The sequence below is a fragment of the Lutjanus erythropterus genome, chromosome 15 (genome assembly GCF_056507025.1).
Source record: "Lutjanus erythropterus isolate fLutEry1 chromosome 15, fLutEry1.hap2, whole genome shotgun sequence".
NCBI classification, from domain to species: domain Eukaryota; kingdom Metazoa; phylum Chordata; class Actinopteri; order Lutjaniformes; family Lutjanidae; genus Lutjanus; species Lutjanus erythropterus.
This window is the reverse complement of record NC_139331.1, coordinates 16329638-16351918: the sequence shown is the minus strand read 5'-3', so window position 1 is coordinate 16351918 and position 22281 is coordinate 16329638. Positions and strand designations below refer to the sequence as shown.

General features: G+C 37.6%; 1 protein-coding gene across 1 annotated transcript in view; it reads right to left on the bottom strand.

The window, feature by feature from the left end:
- The window catches only part of LOC146314213 (uncharacterized), a 38674-nt gene extending 21629 nt beyond the window's left edge, over window positions 1-17045 (bottom strand). The window contains exons 1-5 of the mRNA XM_084737596.1: window positions 16689-17045; window positions 9722-9918; window positions 8813-8978; window positions 6996-7280; window positions 4250-5221 (exon numbers count right to left, since the gene is read on the bottom strand). Of these exons, the coding sequence (XP_084593722.1) occupies window positions 4250-5221; window positions 6996-7280; window positions 8813-8978; window positions 9722-9768 (1470 nt within the window). The 5' untranslated portion in view covers window positions 9769-9918; window positions 16689-17045. The remainder of the gene's footprint in view (window positions 1-4249; window positions 5222-6995; window positions 7281-8812; window positions 8979-9721; window positions 9919-16688) is intronic.
- Window positions 17046-22281: the final 5236 nt, after the last annotated feature.

The following is a 22281-nucleotide window of genomic DNA, read 5'->3' as shown; positions in this document are numbered from 1 at the left end:
TATATTCTGCTGAAAGCACTGGTACAATGCCTTTTTATTTTCACTGATCATGCAGGAAAGTTTGAGTTTTAATTTTCTGTTGATCACCTGACAGTTTTGGTGTGTGAACAAAATTATCTTTGGCATCATTTTTCCTACTGAAGCTCAGTGACACAAGGTTAGTTCTTCATGGTTCTCTTCTGCTACTTGATTAGATGCTGTCAGATTAGTTCAAATAAAGTTTATCTGGAGAACTAAATGTTCATTTGCTGTAAATTAACAGCATTTCTGTTGATTCCAGAAATGGATTGATTGATCAATTGATTTGAGAGACGCTTTTTAAATTACATCCTTTTTAATCTTTGGGCTTAAGGAGGGTATCAAGTTTTTTCCAGACAAAAGACTAAAGTCCAAGTGAAGTCATGGGTCACTGGTGTTTAAGTTCAAGTCAAGTAGCAAGTCTTTGCTGATTTTGTCAAGTCTAAAGTAATCTAATTTGTGACTCAAGACTGACTCAAGTCCGATTCATGTGGCGGGAGTCAACATCTCTGAGTACACAGCCACAAATGTCCCCTAGTGTGAGAAATGTCCTTACGATCATTGTTAAAGGCCAAGTAAGTAAAGTCCCACCTGTAATAAACACCCATAACAACATATGAGAAATGTTTCCCTTAATATCAGTTTAAGACAACATGGCTAATATTTACTAAATATTGTCCAACATTTCATCTCCTGCTCTCTTTTTCGTGTCTCTTCCTTTTTGCCAGTCTTTCTCTCAAGCTCACTCTGTCTTCCTCTCACTGTATCACTCCTCTTCTTTTTCTCCCTCTCCTCTTTCCTACATACCTCCCACACAGGCAAGCATGCTTTATGTGTATCTGCACGTTTGCCTCTTGCACACGTACACACACAGTGGATTTCCTTAAAGGAACTGTGACAGCCTACAGACAAGAACACAAACAACCTGCATGTTTGACATCTCTGTGCTGCAATGGGGGGTAAATCCAGACTTTTACTAGAAACTATAAACCTAAAACTGTCCTTCAGGAGCTTCTGTCTCTTTCTTTGACAAGATGAAGGAAAAAACACTGACCGGAAATATGCAAAGAGCAATACAAACACTATTCAAATCCATCAGCCAAATTCATTTATACAAATAGTTTGTAATCCAAGTCACGTGTGAAAGCTGAGACTTTGGTTTAGGGAGAGGTCATGTGATTAAATATGCAAGAAAATAACATCCATCGCACAAACTGGAGTCTCCTATATCTTGCACTGCAATGTGATCATACAGTAAGAAGAACATTTTATCTTTTGCTGTAGCCTCTCCTAATGACAGCAAACATGCAAAATATTTGCCCTAATGAAAGCCTTAATGGCTGAAATGCGTAGGCATGTTTTTAACTACTAAAATAGCCGTGAGTTAATAAAGGCTTTTTAAATTGATACCTCCTGAGTGCCTCAGACTTCTTCTTCTTCTTCTTGGATTTTTGATACTCTAAGAACCCCTTGATACCCAGAGAAACACTTTTTTTCAACACCCAAGCAGCACTCCATGCAGATTGTATTGTGATGGAAAATTAAGTTTTAATGATTAGAAATGTGCAGATGCTGTATTGATGGCACAAAAATAAAGGTTCTAAAAAGGTTCTTCCTGAAGGGCTTAGGTTCTACTGAAGAACACTTTGTTGAAGAAAGGTTTCGTCAAGAGTTCTTTGTAAGACTAAAGGTTCCAAAAAAATAAAATAAAAGTTTTTGGAAGAAAGACGTTTTCAAGGATTGTTGAAATCTTTTGGCGAGCGTTCAGTGAGGGTTCTTTGTACCCTAAAATAAAACGATTCTTGGTAGAACCCCCCCAGATGGGTCATTGATACAACCTTTGGAATATAAAGGGGCTCTTGGTAGAATACCCTGGGTGGGTACTAGATATAGCCTTTGGAATATAAACCTTAGAATCTCCTGCATGGGTTCTAGATACAACCTTTAGAATATAAAACAATTCTCAGTAGAACCCCCTGGGTGGGTTCTAGAGAAAAAACAACAACACTGTAATATGTAAGGGTTCTCGGTAGAACCTCCTGAGTGTTTTTTTGTTGGTTCTCAGAAGGTGGAAAGGTTCTTGATAGAACCCCCAGACAGGGTGGTGGGTGAAATCATTACACCATAGAAAGGTTCACTGTAGACCCTCTCATCAGGGTTTTTGTATGAAACCAGATGGCTCTAAGTTCTGGGTAGAACCATCTTTATAAAACGTCGTACCAGAAACCTAATAGGGATTTCCTTTGGGGACAAGCCAAAGAACCCTTTATGGTTCTAGTCAGCATCTTTATTTCTAAGAGTGCAGGGTGTTGAGTATAAAGATGCTTGCACGGTCAGTAGTGTTGTACACTCACACCGCTCAGTTTAAGAGCTCACATGTGATTCGTGATAGTTCAGCTGATAAGACGTGATCATGAGCTCTTCCCCGCTGAAGCCACAAACCCAAAATGAAAAATCTTTGCAGTGAGAAGTCCTAAAAAAAGGGACACTTCTGGGACTGGTGCATTGTTTATAAGAAACAAAAATCAGTTATACAATCCTTCGTTAAATCGTGTTTCAAAGCAGAAGTGAGATGGCCTCATGAACTTATCCTGGCTACAAATAAAAACACGTCCGCCCACCCACCCACACACACACATACCCAAACAGGCCTCAGCCTCCTCTTTGAACGGCATCCAAATGCAGGCAAAGACTAAGTGTGTGTGACTGGCAAATTCTCTTTCCTTTCCCTTTTTTTGTCACCCGTGTTCACTCTCTCTCACACACACACACACACCCTCACATAACCCACACACTAAAAACACACCTACACACGCACACACACACATAGGTCGGGGCACAGAGCGAGCTTTGTTGCTGTGAATGTCAACCATTACTCAGGCAGAGAGCTCCGGCCAATTTGACACAGGAGCACCCAGCAACATGCACAAACACACACAACGCACACATATACTGACATGCACATATTTTGAGACACAATTGCTAACAGAGACCCACGTCAAGGCAGACTCTTTCTCAGATCTGGAAAGATTAGTTGCAAAATCACCAGTTCTGCACAAGCTAGGTTTTAAATTTGACACATGAACTTTGTCAAGCATCTCAAAATGATCAAAAACATCAAGGTTCCAACCAAGAAAGGTACAAGACTTTTAACACTTTTGCAAACGTGAATAGTTCTGTGACGTAAAAATTGTTCCTGTCTGTATTTTAATACAGCTGAACTTGTTATAGATATTAAACTATAAAATGAAGCAGCTCCCCAGAAGTAGCTGCAGAGTGAGCACCCCACGCCTCCATGCTGCCCTCGGAGGTAAAATCATTAACTACTTAAAGTTGTCCCATTCACTTTGTAAAGATCTCTGCGACCGTTACAACCAGCTGTGGACTTGTCCAGAACCAGCATGAATGAAGCCTGGATCATACTCCTAAACAGATGAGTACAGCTGCAGACACCACAAATGCACTGTAGGTCTTAGACAGAGGCAGCTGCCCAGAGGAAAATTAGCAAATATTTTACACAAAAATGACAAAAGACTACCCATGAATCCTTGGGCAATCATGTATGCAAGCTAACCTACTAAGTCGCTGTGTGACACCTATCCATACCCGCAAACTAGTTAGCTACATATTATTCGAACATGTTGGCAATTAACTGTATTATTATCCAACTGTACAGACACTCTTGTGACACACAATGAATTGTGTTTAACTTCACAAGCAAGAAACCCTCCACCTCACAAACCACAGGCAAAAGTGGAGAGGGCGAGGCTAACACACCTTACATTAGCCATGTTGCCGATTTAGCAGCTAAGGTAAGCGCACATGTGAGAAGACCCAAAAATATTCAATTCAATATATGGAGCATGGGTGTCCCTGCTTCATCTCTCTGTCAACAATAGTTGAAATATTTAAGTCACCACCAGCAGTGGACTGATCAACTGACCAACCAACAGACCAGTATTGCCATTGCTAGAGACAAGTCACTATCCAGGGTAAAAAATGTAAGTATATTCTTGTAGTGTGACATTTTGTAAAATTCTCAGACATCCCTTGACTTTTCCAGATAATCTATTTCTCCAACTTTTACTGTGTGGATGATATTTGGCAATCCAAGCGAATGTAGTTTCCAAAGGTCACGGCCATTTTAAACAACAAAAGGTCTACTGAATCTCAAGCATGTTGTAGATACACGCACACACCAGCAGACACACACTCACTTGGTTCTACTCACCGCTTTCTGTTTGGAAGTGAGGACTGCTGGGTTGAGAAGCTGCTCTCCTTTTTCCGTATCACTGGAAACGTCCTCCTCCGACTCTTCCCAAGACGAGGAGAACCCGGCCGAGGAGGCAGAGGAGGATGACAGCTTTCTGAGGGAGCGGTTGGAGGAGTTTGTCCCAGGTATGGGGCTAGAGCTTGGGCTAGGGGTGCAGGATAGTCCCTGGTCTGAGCTGGGGCCTTCAGACGTTTGAGGCTGGCTCTCCAGACAGTCAGTTATTATGACTGCAGGGATGGAGGGAGGGATGGAGGAAGAGTGGTTAGAAGTGTTGTCCAGCGAACAAGGTGAGCTCTCACTACTTTGAGCCTGAGGAACAGCAAGGGTTTCTGGGTTAACCTCCAACCTGTTTCCCTCGGTTCTGGGCGGCATCTCAAGACATAACCGGTCCACTTTCTCATCTTTCACATCCCTCTCTGTCCGTTCTCTGTCATTTCCCGTCATTTGTTTATTTCCTACCCCTCCTCCGTCTTTTTCTCCCTCCTTTTCTCTCAGTCTTTCTCCCTCTTTTTTGTCTCTGTCTGTTCTTACATCTGGATTTAATGTCTCACGGGACCCCTGAATGACAAACGGTCCGTCTAAACGAGGAGTTTGCATTGTTGTTTCTGAATGCCGGCCATTTTGACCAGTCAGTGTCTTGTTCTCTGTGTTTGTTTTGTTTTTCTCATCCTCGTCTCTTTCTCCTTCTCTCCTTTCTCCTTCCATTGTCTCTTCCTCCCTTTCCCTTCCATTCTGGACAACAGGGGGAACTTTTCTCTCTTGTGGGTGGGTCATTGGGCATTCAAGGGCTGTGTTTCGCTGGCTGGGATGGGTAGGAGATTGAGCAGGTGACCGTCTTGGAGACCGAGGGCTTCGCTGAAACTCACTGTTTAGCACCTGGGCACGAATTCCAGAAATTTGGGCTTCAAAAATGCCAACTTTTCCCCTGACCTGAAAGACAGAGAGAAAATAAGGGTCTAAAATGCAACAACAGTTTGGTTTCCTTGGTTTAACTGTAGAGCTTATCATTTCACAGGTGCACTGGTAGTCACCTGATGTGAGAAAGATAAAGTGGCATGACAAAAAATAGTAAAATATCATAAAAAATACTACCAATATTAAGAATAAAAATAAAACCAAGCCTTGACTCTAGTGTTTTCTGTTTTTGGCATTAAGCTGACAAAATGAACTGTTGGCAGGCTACAAATTCAATGTGCAACTGTCTGCAGTTTCAAGCACAAATGTAGGTTGGAGTACCAAAATGAAACCAAAAAACAGAGCTTATGTAAAATCCTCATTAAATTCAAGGAGATGACACAATATTATAATGGACTTGAACATCAATATAAATTTCAAATTATCTGTATTGATACCAAACCTGAGAATCAAATTTTCAGTTTAATTAATGCATATTTATTTACATTTCATGTACAAATTGGAATTGGAAAAAAAAAAACTAAATTAGAGTGCTGTTGCAACAGTATACTGGCATTGAATTCTGCAGTTTTATTTATTTATTTATCTTTAAAGACAGATTACTCAGTGGCCTTGTATCTCAGTCTGTGAGTCCTCTGCAGCAGCTGTGGGTATGACTCCCGCCTGCAGCCCTTTGCTGCAGGCCATCCTCCTACCCTCTGTCCCCCTTTCCTGTCCTCACTTCTGCTGTCCTGTCTAAGAGAGACATAAAAGCCCCCAAATATACTCAAGAGAGATTACTTTTGCATTTTTTCCACTTGTAATTCCTTTGGTTCAAATGTGAAATGTACAGCTTTATTATTATTTTTTTTATTTAAATGTTTAAAGTAGTTGTCTCTCTATGCAAGTTTTATTGTTAGTCTTTATGTCAGTATTATAGTGCTGTATTCTGTGTCTTTTTCCTTAAAAATCTAACCGGGGACAAGGACTGCAAATTCGCTATGGCTAGAAATCATACATACATTACATTGACTGCATTTTTAATGAAATTGTACAGTGCTTACATGTATGCTTTGTCCCTATAAAATAAAATAAAATAAAATAAAATAAAATAAAATAAAATAAAATAAAATAAAATGTCAATTAATTTAATGTAATACAAATTTTCAAAAGGCAGACTTTTTATATATACTTTTAATTTGTAAAGCTTTTCTTCAAGTTTCTTGTCTGGTGAACATAATACTGCATTTACTCTTTTTGTTTACTTTTAAAGATCATTCTAACTGATATTATTATTATCATCATCATTGTTATTATTGTTGTTGTTGTTGTTGTTGCTACAGTGTAATTACACTGTATAATGTGATAGTATGCTGTTTTTGATGTTTTCTGACATGGTTATCATACCATAAAAATCTCATACCAGTGCAACCCTAATCTAGAATTAACTAGTGTGAAACTTAAGATGAAAATATAAACATAAAAATCTCAAATGTTCCAGCTATGCCATCATAAAAACATAAAAGAAGCCGTAGAGACTGTAAGAGAAGAAGTAGCCTGAGTAACTGTTGCATTTTGGATTCATCACAGCTCGTTGAGTGTAGTCCTTAAAGGGATTATTCTGACTTGCCCAATAAATCAAAATTAAGTAGTAGAACCTTTGTAGTTTGAATATATTGCAGTATATTTCTTAATTCATTCCTAGACACAGACAGACAGAGGTAGCACGTATAACAGAAACAAAAAAGACAGTGTGGACGACAGAGATGCAGTTAAACAGACAAAGAAGAAGAGTAACATGTAAAATCACCTCCACGTTCTGCAGTTCTCTGTGTATCTGCAGCAGCTGCGCCTGGCGTCTCCTCTCCTCTCGCTTCTCTCCTCCTCCCGTCTCTCCTCCCCTCTCCTCTTGCCCTTCTCCGTTCCCTCGGTCCTCACCGCCGGGTGAGCTCAGGCGTCGGACCCGCTGGCCCACATTGACTCCTAGGAGCTCCGGGCTTCGTGGGGAGGGGGAGCGAGCGCGAGGGGTGGAGCTGGGGGAGAGCGAGGATGGAGCGGGGAAGATAAAGGTTCGACCCAGGTTTCGAGGACTCGTCTGGGAGGAGGCACACAAGACGGGATTATGGGCACTCCAAAAATAATTCACTCATATCAGCTGATGTTATTAAGTGGATGAGAGGCAATGATCTTATTTGGCAACATACTGCAAAAACTGCCAGTACAAACAAAAGCAGCTACTTATTTGGTAACAGTTCATAAAAGCCATCATTGATAAATGGAAATTTGATAGTTAATTAAACTTTAGTTAACAGTTATTTTACTGTTAACAAACAATTATAGCTTTATTTACCATTTAGTAAGAAATTGTAAAGTCTTATAAATATCAGTTGCAACTTTACAGACAATGTTTATAATCAGTACATTCTCACTCCCAAGTTGTCAAAGAGGCAGCTTGGTCGGCGGCCCTACACCTCAAACTTGGATGCTGTAGGTACCTCACTAGTGCCAGTTTTGCATGTGCAGGACTCTGTGCTCAAGTTAACAATAATTAATGCAATATCAAGGTAGACTTTCAACGCACAGGTACAAAAACTGCTTGGGTAGATATAGGAAAAAATCATGCATAATGTAATGTAACGTAACATAATGTAACGTGACATGATGTAACGTGACATGATGTGATGTGACGTGATGTGATGTGACGTGATGTGATGTGACGTGATGTGACCTAACACAATGTAACGTAACGTAATCAATGTAACGCAATCATTTATGTAGGAAAATAAATGAATTTAACTTTGCTAATGCAATAATGCTAACCTTTATTTCACTAAAATTCTACTTGAATCTTTTTTTTCAGTTTCTTCCCCAGTTATTGTTAATTGTTGATAAGAACTGGTGTGTGTGTGTGTGTGTGTGTGTGTGTGTGTGTGTGTGTGTGTGTGTGTGTGTGTGTGTTTGTTTGTTTGGGTGGGGGCACAAACTTTTCTCAGCTTTGTGGAGGGGGACATGACAGAAAACGTTTGAGAACAACTGACGTAATATAACATAACATGACATTACATTAGTTTACAAATTTAATCAGAATGTAAATGTGATCATCTCCTGTCAGCTATGATGTAATACATAATTTATAAATCAATTATTTTATATTACACAAACTAATGATAAAATAATCTACTGTCTGAAATTTAATTAATTATTAATTTATCACTTATTAATGATGGCTACCACTTTATTTCAGTATTTTCTTTAAAGCTTGACGTTGAACTTTTACTGAACAGCCACAGGAGGAAATTACAGTATCACAGAAAGTGCTGAAAGGTATTATAACAGTAGAAGAAGTAGGTTGTACTGTGTGTGAACTGACTCAGTATAGTAAGTTTTCCATAAATAACAGCTCATTTCAATCAATTTTCAAAACAGAATTGAAATTGTGACACACCTAGTTATTGCTCCTTTCAAAACTTACATAGTCTAGCTTTAAAAACTACTATCCTTGTGTAACTAATTAGTCTGGTATTTCTTATTATCTAAAATATATGATTTAGCATTTTAGCACAGATACAATAGGACAACATATTAGTCCTATTTTTAGATTTAGCTCTCACAGATTGGATGAGTTACCTGAGGGCTGGTTGGGCTGTACAGACTTCCACTGAGCGCTCCCCCACCCAGTAACTGACAGTAGGTGCTCCGATCTGGAACCGGCAGCACGGGTCGACCGACTGGACTGGTTCTAGCTGCAGAGGTCGTACTAGAGGAGCCTGATGTGGTGTGAAACTGATTATTGCTGCAAGGAGAGGAGAGGAGAGGAGAGGAGAGGAGAGGAGAGGAGAGGAGAGGAGAGGAGAGGAGATTAATCGATTAATTGATCCTGTTATAATTTGTCACTTGAAAAATAGGTCCAAACATATATAAGATGTAACTTTCATTATCAATTATCTGGATTAATCAAATAGTTGTAGCAAATAGTGAAAAATAATGATGTCCTCAGAAATCAGAAAGAAATAAGAAAATATTCAAGTTCAAGAAGCTAGAGTCAGAAAATTTTGATTTCTTAATAAATGACTCAAACTGATTAAACAATTATCAAAATAGCTGCCAATTAATTTAATAATTGATTATTTGATTAATCATTGCAGTTCCACACATTTGGAGTGGAGAGGAATTACATGGTAAACTACTTAGAAGTTAAAAACAATAGTTACATCATAGTATAGTTTGAAGCTTAGATTGTAGATAAAAAGGAATACAGAAATTGCTTTGCTGAATAAAGGGATATTTTATGGACTCCTACAAGACATATTTTCATGTAAATCATCAATCTGTTGAACAGCAGGATTGTTCTACAATTTATTATTAATAAAATGTAATCTAAATAAAAATAAATAAAAATAATACTGACCAAAGATGTTTAAAGTATGAATTTCTCAAAAAATATCCAGAAAAACTGTGTTGTCTTAAAATAATAATAATGAAAGGCAAAATGTGACATTAACTATAAAACAACAACAAAACATAAACAGGACTGACCTGTTCATGACTCCAAGGCCGTTCAGGTTCAGGGCAGAGGCTGCCATCCCCGCGGCCAGGCCAGGGGCTTTGAGTGCTGGGTACACATCTGACAATCTCCCCTGAAGCTGCAGGGAGGTCTGGAGAAACAGCGTTCAGTGTTTCCTCTGCATTCAGCAGCAATGGCAGCTCCACACTGCAGGAAAATCTGCCCTGAGCTGAAAAAACAAAAGAATAACACACAAATAGGTCTGTATACAGTGTCAACATGAGAAACATCAGAATAAAGGCCTTTTTTTTCTTTTTTCTTTTTCTTCAAAAAAAAAAAAGACACACTGGAAATTCAGTTTCCCATTCCTGGAAAGTCATCCATAACTGCGTCATGGACAAAGAAGATTATTCATGTGGTCCTGTTGTTAACTCAAAATAAAAGATATCATTGTTCATGCTGGGATTAAACTAAAGAAAGATAAAGAAACAGAAAGGGAAACTGAAAGGGGAGAAAAGGGAACAGACAGAGAAATGGAGATTGGAAGAAAATGGGCAATGAACATGTTCCACTCACTGCAAATAATTTGCCTTTTTCTGCTGTTAATGTTTCATCGAAGCTGAGATTTGTTTAAAGCTCATTTAAATCAAACAGCTGGGTTATTACAGAGTACAATGTTTGTCTTTCCAGTGGCAATCAATTTCCTCCTCTCCAACTAAATAGCTGGTGCTTCTATATCAGAATGTCCCACAGTTTCACAAATTTAACTTTATGAACCTTTCCGTGCTCTCGTTTCATCAGCTTCGCTCTAAAGCAAAGCAGCAGCAACGAGGCGGCCAAAGTTCAGCCTGACGAACTTTGATAATCTTTTGGTTTACTCTATACTGTAGCCACACACTGTTTGAAATGTGAAATCTAAAAATAAAATAACTTTAAGGTGACATTCTTTCAGGGAGAAAATGAGGGAGGAACATGGATAAGGGCAAAAAGATGGAGACAGAGAAGAACATTATTATACATACATACATTTATATGTATTTTAACTATTTTCTAATTCTATTTAGTGTATTACACATTTTCATTTCCCAAACAGTTAAGCCGAATTGAACATAGAAGGACATGAAAGCTAGATAGTGGGGAAAAAGTGGAAAAAGGCAACAGCTGTGGAATCTCCTTAGTCTGAAGTGACGCAGATAAAGACGTGTAGAGACAATGAGAACTTCTCTTTTTTGCTGCAAGAGAGACTGTAGCAGAATTTTGGTTTTGTTTTCAGACTGATGAAGATTATTTCAAGAAGCCATTATCATCATCTGGGAAACTTGTTTTGTTCCTACATTCAAATATTTTTATTTTAGAGATTAGGTGGATGTGTCATTCTGAAACAGAATCAAAAACATTTGACTATTTTAGCACCCTTGCAAGGAACAGACCTTCAGGAACCAAAACCTGTCACTTTGACCGTTGAGAGTTGAACTGCAGAAAGGGAAACTAATCCAGAATCTGACATTTGTAAAGACAGACATTAAAATTAGATGATTAGATACAGTTGTTTTATTTTTATAACTTCATAGGGAGTAAATAATGGACAACAATTTTCCTACCATTGCCATCTAAAGGAAATCAATGGATGTGAAGTTTTTGGTGCTGTAAACAAGTGATCTTTATTTCAGTCTTTTTCCAGTATCTTCCAATTTTTTATATTTTATTTTACTTCATGCTTTTTATTTTTTCTAGTTTTTGCATAAATATTTGCAAAAATGTATGAAAGAGTAATGATAAGAGATGTCTACAGTGGAAAAATTGAATTATATCTGAAATACTATTATTAGTTATAATTACATGGATACACTCATTATTTTAATGCTTTATTGTGGCTTTATTTGTTTGAGACAAACTTCTTTTTAAGCTTAAAAATACCAGCTGTGGTGATGCCCTTAACTTGAGCACTTTGCATTTGATACAGACAGATGAGTGATTATCCAGAGTTGACTGACTTACATTGTGCTGCTTTGTATAATATGGGAGATAGGCAAGACGGTCATTAATGGTGTTCAGAAATGTGAGAAATAAGTCTGGACTACATGCAAATTATTCATTTTATAATATGGGATTTGAAGTGTAAAAAATCATACAGGAATTTAGAACAATTAACTAATATTTTCTCATTAATTTCATGTAACTATAGACTACAAGTTTTTATTTGTTCAGGTTAATTAAACTTAATTTTTTTGGCATTTACTTTCAGGACACTTCAGTTTATAAATATAAGTTCTTCAAACTTTCTGTCTTTCAAGTCTTTGAAACTTCCCAGCATGCATTGTTTGAGTGTTAAAACTCTCAAACATATATTATAAAAACTTACTGTGTCTCTAATACACTTCAAGATAAGTAACAGTTTGTTTTTACAACAATGAAAACACTGCAAACCATGATAAAAGCTAGTATTGAGTTAGTTAATTAAAAGTCAATAAAATATAAGAAACACTACATGTTATTAATGTTTGTAAGTGTGACTGAATAGTTGTTGGTTCAACTTAATATCTTAAGCTTATTGAACATTTTTTCTCAAGTACAACTGAACTGACTTCAAGTTTATTGGTTTTGAATCATTACAAAATTACCTCAACTTGTCTTTTCAAATCCAGTCACCTTTAAGGCAACTGGGATTAACTTTTTTAATTATATTTTTACGGTAAAACATTTACTGGTGGTGAAATGGGATGTGTATGTTGCAGGGGCAGATATATTTTTTCAAACCATGAAATCACCTCTGTCAGAAAAACTAAACTGAAGCTCCAACATGTAGAAAACAAATCCTTTTCAGTCCAGTTGCTTGTACAAGCATACCGGTGTTCTTGTCATGTGCTGAGCTGCCAGAAACTGCCTTGGGATGTGTTTTGATTCCAGATAAGTTAAGACATCTTCAGGGTCATGAGCAACGGGGTAAACATGGGATTTCCTTGTTGGGTAGTGACGCAGTTAGAGAGAGACAGGAAACAATCTGAACGGCTTTACCAGTACAGCTTTTTCACACTGTATAACCACTTCTCTCTGCTTATTGGACACAAACGTTCGTTTAGTTTCAGTGAAAGCAACATGACTCAGGCCTCGAATGGGTAAATAAAGTCAGACAGAGACAGAGAGAGGAAAGGAGACGGTGCAGGACAGGGACTGGGGAAAGCTGGGTGAAAGAAAGAGGAGCAAGGAGGGAAAGAGAGGTGTTTACAGGCTATTTTGGTTTAGTTTGTCTATTCTGAAGCTTTCATGCAGAAGCAGCGGATTTACTCTGTGGAACGGCTCAGTTGCTGTAATGAAGCAGCACTGGGCAGTGGGAACCATTTTCACACTGCATGTTGCACATGGTTAGCTGCATCCAAAAGGTTTTTTTTTCTCTCTTTGCACTAAAGGAGAGCTCTGGGTCCCCTGAATACTGTGGTCAGAGTTTAATCAGATCAAGTTTGAAAAGCTACAAACAAGAAAATGTCTCACAATTTAAACCCTGGGCTGATTCAACTGGTATTTAAAGGGATAGTTGGGATTATTTGAAGGGGGGTGCATAGTGTATTTCCTACAGTAGATGACGGTCAGCACATCCCCTTACCTTTGCTGTCAGACAGCCTTTTCTGAGGGGAAATTACTGTTTTACAAGCAAAACATACCAATATCTCTCCACCGGCAAAATCAATAATTTGGCAGCACACTGTAGGTACTGGTTTTCCACTGCCTCTGTCTGTTAGTTTGTTTGTATTACTGTGCAACTTTGGTGTTTTAAAAGGGTAGTTTGGATTCATAAAAGTCACACAATAACACAAACTAACTAACAAACTTAGTCAGCCAAAATGCCTGTGTTCTGCAAGGTAAAATTACTGATTTTGCCCATAGAGATAGTGATACTTGGCTTGTATAACAGTAGCTTCCAATCAGAAAAGGCTGTCTGATGGAAAAGTAAGGAGTTGCAAATATACTAAATATAGTGTACACTTTTTTTTTTTAAAGCAGGCCTTTTTTAAGTGGCTAAAATACCTTTTGTTGCTGACCCTGTCCACAACAGTTGCTTAGCTTCTTAGCTCTGCTGCTCCAAACAGGGGTCGTACAAATCAGCATCTACTGTAGGTAACACACTCACTATCGATAAGTACTTCAAACAACCAAGAGGACATCCATTGCACCCTAACCAGCATAAAAACAAATGCAGTATCAATACTGCGAGAAAACAGAAACGAAAGCCATAATACAGCACACTCGTCTCCTCCTCCCTTACAGATAATATTGTCCAAAAAGATACATGCATCTGCAGAAAACATGCAAAGATATCCATGAGCTCTATGTTGAAATTCCAAATGTTTTACGATATCAAAAGTACCACTGAACAACAGCCATGAAGCAGGATAGCAAAGCAAACCATGACCCTGACCATGACTTTGTGCTGTGCTCAAATGCCACAGTCGTGATTAAAGCCACAGCTAAACTGGTGATATAAAGGGAATAACACTGAAACACAGCGGTTGTGATGATTCTGATATAAACTACTTCAGAGTGTTGTCTGTGTTGCGGAGCAGCTTAATGTCAGATTGAGTGGGACTATGTGTGAGTATTCAAACTGTCCACTTGCCTACACAAGTGGGCAATAAGCCTACATACAGTACAGTAACGCTTGAAGCAACTCAGCTGAGAAAAAGTTTCAAAGATGCTGATAGTGATTGTTTCTTGAAGCAGATGGCTGGTCAGGGTGACATGAGGACAGAAATGATATCAATTTGTTTGCCATCTGACATTTCAACAGACTGTTTAGACTATTTAAATCTCTTTAATATCTCTGGGTGTATTAGGTCATTGTGGGTAACGTTATACACATGCGAGCAGGACTAATTTATGGTTATATTGGATTTTTATATGACTTTTGCATAAATGTGATGGTTTTATTTTATTTTATTTGTCGGGTATTCGACCAAATTGATTAGCCAAAAACACACATTTCTTTCTGTTTTTATAAGCCATAAAGAGTTCCTCAATCCAATTTCTGGAAGCTTTACATCAATATATATCAATATCAACAAGTTAAATTACTGCACCAACACAACAACAGATTTTATCCATATCGCCCACTCCTAGCAGATGGGATACTCAAAGCAGAGAACCACACGTAGAACATAATGGCTCGCAGAGGTATCAAAAGGCCTACAGAGGGCCCTCAGGGAGATCTAGAGCTGCAAGGAGTAGACGATTAAGCAATTAATCAAGCAAAAGAAAATAAATTGCCACTGATCTGAATAATCAATTAGACATTTTTTTTTTTTTTTTCAGCAAAAATTACTTGATTTGTCGGTTCTGGTTTCTCAAATTAAGGATTTACAGTATTTCTTTGTCATTTATGACAGTAAATATTGAATCTTTGGGTTGTTGGTTGGACAGTTTGCAGATGTCACTTTTGACATTTTTAAGACTAAATGATTACTGATTCAAAATTACAAATGAGATGAGCTGCAGTAATTAGGCATTCTAATCAATAAGTCAGTAAGTAAGTATTTTGATAATTGAGTATGCAGATTATACTAATTTGATATAATTTTTGAAGCATAATGCTACATATTTGGCAGGCCCACCCTCTCTAAACTGAGGATTATTTTCTTATATCAATGTTAACTCAGTGTCTTTGGCTTTTGGACAAAACATGCTGGCATTCATTGACATCATCTTAAAGATGTGATGGACATTTTGTTTTACTATTTTCAGATGTTTGTTTGTTTTTTACCAAACAATTTATCGAAAAAATAACAGGCAGCTGAATCAGTAATAAAAGTAATCATTAGTTGCAGCCCAAGACAAAACCTCTATCAATCAAGTTAATATAATGGAAGCGTTGCGTTCCTGTAGCTGGCCCCGTTTTAGATCTGCCTCCAAGGTCTTAAAATTATTTGTTAAACCCCAAAGCTTCTCTCCCCTCCAGCTCTATTACAATTAGTGATGTAAACAACAGTCAAATGTTTAGCTGTTTAGCTGAAACGCAAATTGTGAGTGTTTGCTTCAGTTATTTGGATGTCAATATTTGAGTTTCACTTCTTCAGTACATATGACATTTGTTACATACAGTTACATAAAGCTAAACATATATGGGTTTCATAAGGTGGATACAACTATGAATTCAAATTAACTGGGATCAATAAAGTCCATCTATCGATAGATACATAGATAGATAGATAGATAGATAGATAGATAGATAGATAGATAATGGCTGAAACTAACCATTATTTTAATTGTCAGTTAATCTGTTGATTATTTTCTCAATTAATCAATCAGTTGTTTGGTCCAGAAGATGTCAAAAAATGGGGACAAATGCTGCTCAGTCCTTCCCAAATCCCAAGATATCGCCCTCAAATGTCAAATGTTTTTTCTACAACTGTTCGCTGTTGTAGACAAGTAAAGACAAGAAGCTGGAATCTGAGAATCTTTACTTTTTTTCTTAACAAATGACTCAAACCGATTAATTGATTACCACAATAGTTGGCAAGTAATTTTAAATCGACAACTAATCGATTAATCGCTGCAGCTCAAATTCAGTTATAATTAAATGTTGTCTAACTCTGATCTTATCTAAGTAACATTAGAGCTGAAACTGAGCGTAAAGTTTTATATAGTGCTGTATATCATTGGAAAGCAGCTGTTGAGTGTATGACTAATCATAAAAACAAATATTATGGGGAAAATCAATAAGAGCCCTAAAACACTTCATTCTTTTGGAGTAATAAAGAATAATTTCTAATTAGGAATAAGAACCAAATTGTTTTAAAACTACTCAAATAGATTGGTTTCCCCTTTCCCCCACTTACTAAAAGGATGACTAGGCCTATAAACCTACAGCTTTCACTGTAACCTCTCCATCTGCAGTAGAGTTGGTGGTGGTGGTATTAAAATGTAATAAACTCCATCCAACATCAATAATGTGTTCAGGTGGAGGTCGAGACATGACAGCAGCAGACAGTGTGTATACTGTTATCTTACCTCAGTCAGGTCCCGTCCTCTCCAGGGCTTCTCCGGGACACGTTTATTGCTCTGACTAATAATAATATCACAGGCAGATACCAGCAGTTATTGTAGAGCGAGGATGACTCTTCTTCTCCTCTCTCTCTCTCTCTCTCTCTCTCTCTCTCTCTCTCTGTGTGTGTGTGTCTGAGCCTGGCACTCGAAACATGCACAGATACGGCTCCTAGTGCACCAAAAACACTTATCACTTCTTCTCCTTTTTTTTTTTTTTTTTTTGGTTTATTCTTCCACACACGAATTTGTTCGACGCAGCCGCCGGCCGGGTCTCCTCTGCTTCTTCTTCACCTTTTCACCAAAAAATCCTCCTCCTCCACACACACACACACACACACACACAAGAAGAAGAAGAAGACTTCAAAAATGCCTCTTTCTCTCTTCCACCAGGGTTTTCTCTCTGGTTATTTTTAGGGAAAAGTTCAAAGCAGTTCGTACCGACCGCTGAAGTCGTCTCTCTCACAGTTTTCCCTCAGTTTGATAAATAAATGGTTTCTTTCTGTAGTCATGCGTGCTGCAGCAGCTCGACACCTCAGTGCTCGTAGTAAAGCTGCTGTTTGTCTGACTGAAGCAGGAAGCGACCGGAGAGAGAGAGAGAGAGAGAGAGACAGCCTCTTTCTCTCTCTGTGTGTGTCTCTCTCACTCTCTCTCGGTTCACTGGAGGGATAAAAAACTGAAAAGCGGCGCGCGCGCTGGTTTGTAGTCAGTGCACGCACGTGCAGTGCGGGGAAGCCCTCAGATAAACGTAATGTTTGCGTGCACGAGCGCGTGAGTGAACTTAACTAGAAGGAACTACATTCCAGGGTAAATACTACTGCAACTTCCCATGAACAGAGATATGATAATGAAATCCTCCAGACTTATTGGTTGTTTCATTCTCAGGTAGATAAGTAGAGTATTCACATCATGAAGTACTAAAACTATAGTGTTTGGCTAAGTTGGGAGGGTTATTTTAAGAGTATTCTGACATAATTGCTAAATGCCTGTTAATAAATGTTGTCAGTAACCTAATACAAGTATCACAATAATAAAGTATTATAACTTACTTTTGAATTCCTGCAATACCATATATGGTGGTTTAGCCTAATTGACCTTGTAATGCATTTATACATGTACTTTGTTAAGTATTCACATTTCACATTGACTTTTCTCCCTGGCCTGTAGCGCTGTTTGTTCATCTTGTCTGAGCTGGATGCTGCCCACTGAAAGGTTTCTTGTGGCCCGCAAGGCTATAAATTAAAAATCTAGCAAAGACAGTCAACAGCATTTTGCTTATCAGACCTTTATTTTGAAAGGGGTCATTGGTAATTATAATGAACTGTGTCTTTTATATTAAAGTTTAACTTTAGTCATTCAGTGCTGAACATCCATGTTGTTCATGTTGTTGTTCTTTTACTATCGTTGCAACAATTCGCAGTAGTTTGGTGGTAGTTGAACTACATTCAAATCTCAGTAGCTTTTTCAGTTGTTAACTACACTGGGTCATGTAGTTTAGATAATGTAGTTTAGATGCAACATTTTCATTAGTCAGTGTGAAAATATAACAGTTCATTGGTCATTTAATGACAATCTTCATCCAATTGATTTTAATGACTTTTTTACTTTTTCAGAAGGGCCAGATTGGCAAAAAAAAAAATTGTGCCGAGGGGCCAGCAACCACACAGAGGAAAGTTGGGGAAAATTTTGTCACACAAGTTGCCGAGTTGTTGACTTCATGTATGCAGAAATATGGCAGACAAAATAAATGTTTGGCTGATATGTTTTATTGATTCACATGTTGCATAAATTGTTTTGGTCACAATTAAGCTGCTATATAGTATTAGGTTATAACTGCTCATTAGGTCATTATTTATTACTGTACCTTTGACACCCTCTGCTCTTAGTGCATCCATGTTGTTTCCACTTTATGACTTAAAAATACATGAACACAATGCACTTGGAACAACGACTTTCCATCTAAGAAATAGGGACCATCCAAGTAGCACATGAATGTACACTGAGTAAGCGATTAATACAAACTTAAATAGAAAGGTTCTGCACACGCACACACAAATACACATGTTTTTAAGTACTCTGACTAATTAGACCTGTAGTCAGGTTGAAACTGGGTGGAGCTATGCTGGGAGTACATGATGTCACCAATGTCTATGAAACAATAACAACTGATAAGTCCTGAATTTCACAGGTGAACAAAGCTAACAGGAGAGGTCTCATATATGAAAAGGCTTTAAGGTGAGGTCCTGAATTTTTACGTTTTTCTGAAGACCTGTTTAATTGAGTGGCCCTGTGTCACAATCCCAATTCTGAAGAAGCTCAGTTCAGTTTCATGCTTTATTCTGCTGGTCTTTCCCTTGGTTTTACCTCTTTTCTTGGTTTATCCAGAGAATACTTGTAATACAGATGTTTTCTTTCAAACCAGAAAAGCAAAAGGAGAACACTTAAATAACACAAACACAAATAGCTTGTTGTTTCATGAAACCTGTCATAAACAATGACTAAGTGGTTGAAAGTTTCCATGTGTTCATTTATGAATTCTCAGTTTACTTAATGTTTGTATGCAGTGTAGAGTACTGGGCCCTGATACACCATCAGATAACTCAAAAGGGTTAACTTTGTCCAGACTGTTTTTTATCAAGGGTGGAGAAATGTTTACCACAGGTGTGGTTGTCAGTAGACATTCAAGGACCACTGACAAATTTCAAGTTAAATGAGATTCATGCTAAGATGGTGAAAGACTCTGATTGTTGCCAGGCTACCAGGGTTGCCACCCTTCTTCAATATCGCGTACTGTAAATATAATTTTGGGGGTTGGGGGTTGTAAAGATGACAGGTAATATCTTAATCACACTGCAACCACCCAACAGCAGAAAATAAAACGGCTGACTCAAGATGAATCCTGGTCGTGGATGTTGCAGCAATGAATCAGATTGTTACCATAGATACCGGAGAATGAGATTCTTTCTAGTGTTTTCACTTGAGACAGGAAACACTTGTGTCAAGTTTGTCTGAGACATGTGGGGGCAGAGTCTGGACAACAAGTGGCTGCTGGAGGAATATGAGAACTTTAACTTCTAAGATAATAACATAGATTACTACTGGAAATATCATCTGGCTGAAATGAACAGCATTGCACAATTCTGATATGCTGACTTGTTTATCAAAGTATAGATTGCTATCAGAGCACTTATATCTATACGTTTAGCCGTTGGTGCTGACTCTAACCAAAGCAATCATGGTGAAACTGAACTCAAACTGAAAATGGTGGAAACTTGAAATAGAAACTGAAATCTGAATTGTAACTGAAAAGCAATTTTTAGGTGTCATAAAATTATAAAGATGAGTTTAGCAGTTTCTTTTGGCTGCTCTGTGTTCCCTGTCAAAACATTATATTGGTTACTTGTTTAAGTTTCCTATAAAAGGTTAATAAAATATTACATTGTTTGCTAGCTAGCTAAAGCTTTAGGTGGCCTTGTGAGCCCACTCATGGTTACTTGGCAGAGAAGCTCTAATTTCTCTTGCTTTCAAATTCATGGAGTAATATGGCCAAACAATAGAAGATTTTAAAAGGGACAACAGCACAGTAAATGTAAGGAAAGAAACAGACTGTTAAACCACATTGAGTGTAGGTCATTCAAGTTCAAAATCTCTGTTTAGAGTAAAAACTAAACTGAATTTGACGTTTCTTAATTTTAAACTAGTTTTAAAGTTTAGCCTAACATAATTTAAAGTTAAACCATGATTTAATCAGATTCAAAATCAATCCCTGTTGGTGCAAACCAACCTTGGAGTCAAAGAAGTATCAAACCATAATAATCTGAAATGAATCACTGTATTATACATCATCAACTATTTTTTACATTAACATTATTTATGTTCATATCTTTTATGTTCATATATACATTTTAGTCTGTAACAGGGACATTTTGTGACATTTATCTGATTTGTCATACGAGCATACTCAATTACAGCATTTTATCTGGGGTGAGACATGTTTCCTCTCAGCTCTCTTGGTTTGAAATACACAAAATTCCTCGCATTTTTCTGGGAAGGCTTCAGTATGACTGTGTGACTTTGTGTAGAGTGCAAAAGAATGAAAAAAAAACCTAACAAGACCACATCCAGTGGTCTACCACTTGTGGAAAACGAGGTTCTTCTCATAGATGAATGATTTCAAATCTTTATTCTAAATTAAAGATAATCTGCTCTCCTCTTGATATATGTCACCATGTTTTCAAGACTGAATTTATTACGCTGGGATCAAATACAGTGAAACTGAAGCTGGATGGATTTTTTTTTTTTTGCTCGTCATGGATTTAGATGAGATTCTGGAAATGCAACTAGGAGCTGCTGCCCTCTAGTGATCTCTCTACACATCACAGGCTGGCAGTGATGGCATCACCACAACTCTTTTTTTTCTTTTTTTACTACTGGACAAGACTTTTGGACAATTTAGTGAAAAAGTTATGTTATGAAACAGAGAGAAACTGAAAATCCTTATTTTTCTACAGTTAAAAAACATTACACAATTAAACATAAACAGACCTGGACATAATGTGGCCCAGATCCAGACCACTGAAAGCTTCCATGTGGTCAACAGGGTCATCGTGGACACTTGGAAATATTGACATTAAAATGTAGCTTTGCTTACTGTTATACCATTAATGGTGCTTTATTCTGAAAATGGTCAGTGCTATGTTTATTGGCAATGATAATGAACTTGATCTTATCATGTTAATGTCCTGAGATTTTGACACATTTGTGTCTGGCCTACAGCAGTCTGATCAATCTCTCATGTGCCCCCTTCCTCCCCGAAAAAACATTGCCTTTCCCTGCTATAAAATGTGTAGAAGTATGAATAGGTGTCATGAAAACATTCACCATCAAATAACCCTAAGACGTTTTATAAATATGAATACATTAAAGAGAATACCTTTCTCAGGCAGGTGGTGTCCTCACATCTTTTCAGCTCATTTGCTTGAAGTCAGTTTTCAGTGAAGCTTATCTGTCATTCAATGCAAACCTGTCTGTTGGGTACTGGGACACAAGTAACTGAATTATCTGTGCAGCCAGTAACGCTCACAAAGTCACTAAATAAATAAACCCCTCCAGCTTTTGGCAGATTTGGGGTTTTTATTATATTTTAGTTGGTGGTTAATTTATTTGTAATGTAGTGTCTAGTTCTGACATATACATTATGATGCTAGTTGGTAAAAACATTTTTATAATGTTTTTGTGCCATAAAATAGACAGAGTAAACATAATTTAAAGAAATTTTCAAAAAATATTTTTTGAGGGTAAACTTCAGAATGCATTATGTAAAGCAACACTGTGCCATAATAGCAAGGAATGAAAAAGAGTTATTCTTTAAAATTTGAATAAAATTTATTACACTAGTGATGGGAAATATTCAGTTGGCTCAGCAGTTTAAAATGTATGTCATTTGAAATTGAAAAACATTGGAAATGAACTTTTTTCATACGTTTGTTTGTCTGGGTGTTGCCCTCAGGCGACATTGTACCATTGTAGAACAACCTATAGGAATAAATGTGTTAAAGAG